The sequence below is a fragment of the Convolutriloba macropyga genome, unplaced genomic scaffold (assembly GCF_964194025.1).
Source record: "Convolutriloba macropyga unplaced genomic scaffold, txConMacr16.3 SCAFFOLD_1907, whole genome shotgun sequence".
Classification (NCBI taxonomy): Eukaryota; Metazoa; Xenacoelomorpha; order Acoela; family Convolutidae; genus Convolutriloba; species Convolutriloba macropyga.
The window spans coordinates 28115-36271 of record NW_027449208.1 but is presented as its reverse complement, the minus strand read 5'-3'; the positions used below and the strand labels follow the sequence as shown (position 1 = coordinate 36271).

General features: G+C 33.9%; 1 protein-coding gene across 1 annotated transcript in view; it reads left to right on the top strand.

Moving 5' to 3' along the window:
• Nucleotides 1–1648: 1648 nt before the first annotated feature.
• Nucleotides 1649–8157, top strand: part of LOC142354862 (uncharacterized) — a gene marked incomplete at both ends in the record, with an annotated part of 28477 nt that continues 21968 nt past the window's right edge. The window contains one exon of the mRNA XM_075407212.1: nucleotides 1649–2184. Coding sequence (XP_075263327.1) covers nucleotides 1649–2184 — 536 coding nt within the window. The remainder of the gene's footprint in view (nucleotides 2185–8157) is intronic.

Below are 8157 nucleotides of genomic sequence, written 5' to 3'. Positions count from 1 at the left end.
AAAGCTATAAATTGCTTCTTTCCGACCAAAACCAAAACGGAAAACTAACTTTTTCCTGGAAAACATAAGCCGAAAAACGTGGCTTTTAAAACTCCCCATACATACGGGACCTGTGACTTTGAGTTGTTATATATTCAAACACTGAAAATAGACTTAGACCATTTTATGAATAATTTCGCTAATTTTTTTCATGTTTGAAATTATAAAAATACAAAAACCAATTATTTTCAGCAACAATCTTTAAATATTGTAATTGCGGTCTGAGTTATAGAGGTCGAAAACATCCGCATAACACCCGCACCTGCATCTTGAGTCTGTCGGAAAGCAAAGTCTTCTCTCCAAAGAAATACCCGTTCTAATGCCAATGCAATATATAATTCGGATAGTGCACATCCAACGGACAAGACAGTCAACGCTATCATCGGTATTAATTACAAGCCTGAATATGATAGTTAAGATGTCAACATGGTTGCCAGCATTTCTAGTACAGCTTTGAAAATTGAACACCGAAACACAACACTCAAGATAGGCAATACAGATGTTTGTCTTCTCAGGAAGTGTTCGTAGCATCCTGAACAAGTCATTAGCTACATAAATAACTTAAATTTCCCCCCGCACGATGACCAAATAAAGCACATGCAAAAGATTTAAAACCTTTTGTTGATGAACCAATTCCTGTGATTGGAATGATACAAAAACCGGAGTTTGTTGTAATGGTTGATGGACTAAAACCGGTAATTGGTCACAAACTTTTCGACGCGCTTGTCGTCTCTCTCAGTCAAACTCTAATTTTCACTGAAAGTAGTATGGTGAACAAAATTTCAACACAAGGACCATTCAAAATTTTTTTAACAAAACAACTTCCATAATTATTTTCACTAATTGGCCGCTCAAAAGTACATATTGTCGAATCTAAATTTCACAGACATCTTCACTCTAAACATCAGAAACAGCGACAAGTACCGATTGATTAACATAATAGAGCCAACACTAAAGTTTAAAAATTACTTTTAAAATTAAAATTGAAAAATTAAACAATTGTTCAGGTCAATATTTTATGATACTCCTAGGCTATAAAGTACGCGAACAAAAATCCTCAGATGTGGCTAAAAAAAACAAAACATCTTTGGTTAATATGTTTATCTTCTATCCATAAGCTGATTATTTATCCATAAGGTGATCATCGATCATGATCATTATAACATTTAATCTTTTTTAGTATTACCAGATTTCTGGTTATCCAGCGCTAATCTTGCATTTTTTAATACCAGTAATCCAATGGTGGAACTTTGTAAGATTAGCCGGTAATTTAGCGGTGAATTTTTGTAAGAATTGCGATTTTCAGCGGTGATTTTTTTTTCACCGCATTAGCGGTAAAAAATTTTTCACCGCTTAAAATTTTTTTGACAGCATTCATCGCATTGCGCGCAAACCTTACGCTTTTTTTCAAATTCATCGCAAGTCCTACGTCTTTTAGCGATTTTAGCGGTGACACCTCGACCCGGGTTGGATTACACTTGCCAAGTCTTGGCCAAAACTTGCACAAGACTGACAGGTCTAAAATGTGATATGATCATAGCTCTGAATCAGTACTAATACCCAGACTTGCGACTAGACTTATCAAATACTGGCATTGACTTGGCGCTAGGCCCGGGTTCACTATTGAATGGTCAAACTACGAAGCAGCATGTTCTGCTTCGCGGCTCGCAAATGATTTCGAATTCTCAATTCAAATTAACGAGTTTGAAGACATTGCCAATGAAACAATTCGAAAGAAAATTATCGAATGGGGAAATCGAACTTTCTCGGCTACCAATTTCGATGTATATTATGACGACTACATTTCGAGACTTGTATTTGGAAAGCAGACCACAAAGTATGTCAATCTGGCTAACAATGTTTTCCTGCGAGAAATGGGTGCCAGCGATAGACTATTGGCAGAAGAGTTCATTCGTGAAAAAGTGGCCAATATCACAGTCGTATGGGGGTATGTAGCGACCTGGTATAAAGTAGGCGAAATGACCAATCGATACGGTGCCTTCAACAGCTTTCAAGCATCTATATTTTGTGGAATGGCTGAAATTGTAAAAAGGTGCTTTGTATTGTTTGACTACTTCCAAATCGAATATGTTAGGGTTGCCCCCAATTTGCGGGTTCCGACTGCAGGGTTCTACGATGGCCTCGGTATGTTATTATTTATCTACACTAACCCAGACGTCAGCTAATGAAAAAAATCCAGATACTTCTGATCTTCAATTACACTGTCCAGCACACGGTTAAGTCGAGTAAAAGCCTTTTTAAGGGTCAATTTAAAGCCTTTTTATAGCAAACATTACGAACGTCTACTGGTACCAAAAAAAACTACTTGCAAAGAAAGTGGCCGGCGCTTTCAGGTGCTACCTTCCGTTCAGTTCGGAAAGCGCTAAAATTTTGCAAAACTGGTTTCCAGAAAGCAATAAAGAGCCTTAAAATGAAAAAGTGATCAAGCAAAAGTGACGAGTAGTTACGATCGGCTGCAAAGACATTTCAAAAAATTTCAATACATTTGAAAGAAAAATATTGGAAGACAATTAAAGTGAGCTGACTTAAAATTTATTGCAAGTACTTATCACGAAAAAAAATAATATTAGATTTATCATTCCAGTATATATTTTATACTAACAAGTGCAGAGTTTTCCATATTTTACGTGATCAATTTTTGTAAACTCTTCCTTGAACTCCTCGATAAAAAGAACAAAAACCGAGATATTCTCTTTCAAATTGACTTTCTTCCCTCAGTCGCATTTCTCTAGGCAAAATATCGACAAAAAGAAGAAATAAAAGGGAATCTTAGATCCACGATCTTCCTCACTAATTGCGGAAAAATCCCTAATGTTTATTCCAAAATGAATATTTATCATTAATGGCAAAATAATTCCTCAAAAATAATTCCCCTATTAGTCAATTATATTTGATGCTATTTTATGAAATCTGGTTTTATTTCGAGCTAATTTACTTAAAGGCAAATTCAACTCCTTTCAACATGATTTTGCTGCCAGAATTTTGTTGTTGTTATGCTCTGTTTCCAAGTTCTGTTTCATGGCCAGTTTCATAATTTATGTTCCTTTGTTTGTTTCGGTGTTTGTTATCCTAAGTTTTCATGTTTTTTTTATTATGCGTCCCTTGTTTTGCTTAATTATTGTTGTCGCTCTGTGAAATCTAGTAATGTTTTGGGGGTATTTTAGTCCTAATCACTTAAAAGTGGATGTGATTTCTGTTAAAAGGGATAAATGGTTCCCGTCCTCCGTAAAAGTGGGAAATGCGGTGTTAAATTAAGTGAAATCCAATTATGCGAATTTTGGCGGATGGCGCTTCCATCACACATATTTTGCGTTGAAAAGCCGTTTTCAATTTTCAAATTCCAGCTTAAAGGTGAAAACCACTGACTGGAATTTCCATATAGGGCACCACTTTTCGTCCGGGAAATGGGAAAGTGTGTTTCACACGCACAATTTAATAAATAGGAAAAATGAAATGTGGTAATAAATACGAGCAAATTTACTCCGGGAGACGTTCGTAATGAATTAGCGTCAAGGAGGCGGCCCGCCCCATCGTGGGTCGCGAGAGAGCTTTGCAAAGCAAAATAGCGTCCAGCGCGGTCTTTTCATGGGTCGTGCAAGAGTTTTCTCATAAACACATTTGAGTCAAGCTTGGTCATTTCATGGGTGAAGGAACTGAATTTTGTTCCGATTACTAAGTTTTTTCATTTCTGTACGGACGGGAAAACATCTATAAGAAGCATAAAATTAGCATTGGAGAATGTAGTCCAACCTATAAAACATTGAAGAATTTTCCAAAAAGCTTAAGAAAAGTTAGGTCCTCGAAATAAAATAGTTGATACAAGTTACTAGATAGCATAGCTCTAACAATAGTCGTTTTATCAGGAATGATTTTAGTGTATATTTTTTGTGGTTTCGTCGCAGTATCATGAAACGTTTCATAATAATTTTACATCAGTTCATTTTTTCATTTTATTTTCATGAACTGAATCGCCATGCCCGTTTACTCATTAATCTGTCATGTATAATATACAACTTCTAAAGTGTATCTAAAATTTTCAGTACCGATAGTTCCGCTATGTCAAGTTGCAGTTCAGCTTACAATGGGGTTCAGCTAAAATCAGGCATTAAAAAATTTTGATCGAGATCATTTTTAGCTGCAACAATTTGTTTTGAATTAAAGCCGAGATGAAGAAATTTTCGAGCTTAAATCTTTTAATGGACAATTTGTGTCGAGCAAAATTTTCTCATATCACAATTTTGAACAGTAATTTTATAAGTCCAGGCCTAAACTAGGGTCTTTAAAGATGGTCAAATAAACTTCATCGCCGAAATTTATTACCTAATTTTTGATTGAATTTACCTCAAAGATTTAAGTTTGAGATGCTAGACAAGACATCTGAAGTAACGTTTTCAGGGCGACAAAACTTTGCTGAACAATCTTAGTTTACAATTTTAGAAGCGCCAAAAATTCTGGCATCTTAATTTGCGGTTAATAAATGTACTTAGATACTTCTGGCACTTATACTTCTGACCTTACAGATTTGTTTGTGCCCTATAATCTACCTATTTGAACATTGCCAACAATTGCAGAACATTTTTATAAACAAATGCGCTGAAAAAATGCATCAGAAAAATTAATTTTTGATATACATGAAACCCTCATCAAGGGTGTGTAACACTCCTCATTATTAAACTTAGATAACTGTTTTTTTTTATCAATTGTTCTAATATCAAGCTATAAATTGGCAAATTCAAGCTCGAAAATTTTTTTATATGAAATGATGTTCTTAGTTGCTACTTGCGCAGAAAATATTTATAGCCTACGTTTTGGACTCAATTGAAGTTTCCTTTGTGGATTTCAAAAAAACATACTCAAAAAGAGGACAAAATTTAACCAAAAGATCAATGAAAAATTGAGCTGTTCTCAAAAATTGTAACGCCTCCTTAAAAAAGCTTTGGAGGGCAATTGAGTTATTATCTTCAAACTGAAAATAACCCTGAGGCTTAGAATTGTGCGTTCGCGCATAATGTTCCGACCCTGCTCAACCACGTTTTTGACTTAAATGTCCACCAAATGAGGAAGAGATGGATAACTTTCAAAAAAAAACTTATTGTTCGAAAATAATATTTGTTTCAGCTCAAATCACAAAACAATTTGAAACAAAAGCACATTAGAGGGCCAATGATACCAGTTTTTTTAATTCATTGAAAAATTAAAATAGCATAAAATAAAAACTAAATTCAATCAAATGACTTTTATTTTGAGGGAAAATGACTTTTATTTTGAAAAAAGGAAATGGGACCTGTTTTATTGAAAATAATCGACAAGTTGACAGAAAACAAAAAACGCAAGATAAAAATTAAATTCAAAAATCATGGAATCCAGTAGCTACCAAATGAAGTAGTTCAATGGCCTACTTCTTGCTTTCATACAAAACCATTGAGACTTGTGATTATCAACAATGTCGTTCAACTAGAAAACAGGCGCTAATCGAACATTCTTCACATTTTTGCAAAGAAACTGCGTCAAAGTCAGTAAAATCACAATCTATTGACAAAAAGGATTGAGTATAACTAATTGTGCCTTCTTTTCACGCCATTAATTTGATATGCGACAGTTCATTAATGTGCCGTAAATGTAATGATAGGACAAACCCGCAAAAGCGAAATTCAGCAATTTGAAAAAGCGTCTGAAAATTTGTAGTGTCAACGCCAAAAATCATTATTTAAACAATAAAAAATGCAATAAAACTAAATTGTAAAGCACATGACGTAAATGCGGCCCCTCTTTTTGATAAGACAACGCCAAATGTGGCAGAATTAAGATTGAAATTAGCAAATCTCAAAAAAAAAATGTGATTTCAATTAAATAATGGTTAATGGATCACATTTACAGCCTACTGAGCCCAAGGGACATGTTGGTGAGACTATGTCAAAAAACTACAAATAGTTAACGAATACAGACAGAAATCAAAATTTTACAAATAATTTTACGCAAACGGTGTTAAAGCGAAAAAAACATGTGCTCTTGGCTGAAATTATAAAATTTGCTCATTGACATTCAATAGGACGTAAGTTTGACTCGGCAAAAATGCGGTATGATTTGAAGTCATTCTGCTCTGAAATTAACTTTTAAAAAAACAAAAAAAAATTCAACAAAACATTGCGCGCCATCACACTCCGAATATTTTTTGAACTGTGAACTTCCACGAGTGGTCCAAAACTGATCTTGTTTTTGCTGTTTTTCCATTAAAACTAAAAACGCTCCAATTATCACCGAAATACCTAATTTGACCAAAAAGTTAATATATCAAAAAAAACGAGTTTCGAGTTTTTATAAACTTATATTAACAAAAAGACATTATTTATCAATTGAAAGCATTATATAATTTCCCTAATAATTTCCCTTGCCTTGATATTGAAATAGCCATTTGATTATTTAGACTTAATCATAAGACTACAATGAACATAGAATGCTGGCGGAACTCAACAAAACTTTCAAAAAACAAAACTTTAAAGTTTACGAAAAAATTTGTCGGAGCCATAGAATCCGTGAGATTTACTCAAAAAACACAATATTTTTGATGGAGCTTAATTGAACAAAAATGGGACTTATTAATAAATTAATTTTTAAATTTAAAATTACTTGCCTGTAATTGGGACGAGAAAATTGCGGAAAATGTTTCAAAAATTAGAGAGCCAAAAAAATTCTAACCATTTTTCATTGCAAAAAATCAACGATGGGTTTTTATACACCAACAAAACCGAAAACGCCAGCAAAACTGGAGTTTCTGTCGCTGCCCGGCCGTTGAAAAACGCAATTTTTTTAAAAACATTGCGCAATAATTTTCTTGGCGAGCGAAATTAAAAATAAATTAAATTATTGATTTTGCGTTTTTCACAAATATTGGTTTAAATTAGCGACACACCGCAAAAATTATATGTACAGAAAACTTGCTGAGAATCCGAAGACACAATAAGCTAATATCTGAGTAAATGAAGGTTGTGTCAGCAGTGTTTGTGTCTGCAGTAGTGGTAAAATTGGAAAAAATAGGCCGAATGAGCATATTTGATTCCATTTTTATGAAATAAAATAGAAAAAGCGCTGAATTTTCAAAAGTTTGGCCAGAAATATAGCCAAAAATTTGGTTGCAACTGTTCACAAACTTCCTTAAATCTTTAAACGTAAAACCCATAGGACTATCATTGACAATTTGATTGAATTTTTATCAAAAATGATCAAAAAATTCAAGCAAAAATTACAAAAAATTTGTACACAACAACGGAAGTTAGGCTAACGTTCACAAAAATTTAAACCTCCGTAACTCCTCGGAGAAAACAAAATTCAAAAAATCCTTTTTCAAATTGGAATTCTGCACTTGATAAGCTTTCTGATGATACCACTCACAACCAGGAACGATGATTATCTCGATCGGCGAAAACTGACTGAACAAAAAAACACAGTTGGGTATATAGTTCGTGCCCCACTAAAGTGGGTTGGAACAACAAACTGTAGTTGCACTTTTTGTATTGTGTTTTAACTTCTGTTCAACTGTTTGCTATCAGAAACTAGAACTTTATACAGAAAATCATTGGTTGATTTTTCTGTTCATTTTCAGCTCTCTTACAATAATTTTTCTGTGAATAGTCTCAACAATTATTATTTTCACAGCTTTTCGAGCAAACATACTCGTACTAAATATTTCCTCCATAAAATTGAGTGTAACGGCTGCTCTCCTATCAAAATCAAGGAAAACTTTACACCGCCCAGTTCGTTTCAGCGGTTTCAAATCTGTCCGGATATTGTGTTTTTGCAGTTAACTGTTGTGAACTGTATTATCCGCTATACTGTAGAATACCGTTGCATTACTTGTTGCTCAATTACTCCTGATAATTAATTGCTCAGCTTTGCTATATGACAAACTTGTTTCAAACAATCAAATTTTGCTTGAGTTTTGGTTAATAACTCAAATTATGATTCGAAAATGCAAAACCCATTTTGTACAGCTCTAGGTAACTGTCCTAGCGACTGTTTAGGGTAAACAATTTCTATCTCGCGATGTTTTAATGTTCTGGGCAACTTTTTCCCGATAATCAAAGTTAACAAATGTATCCA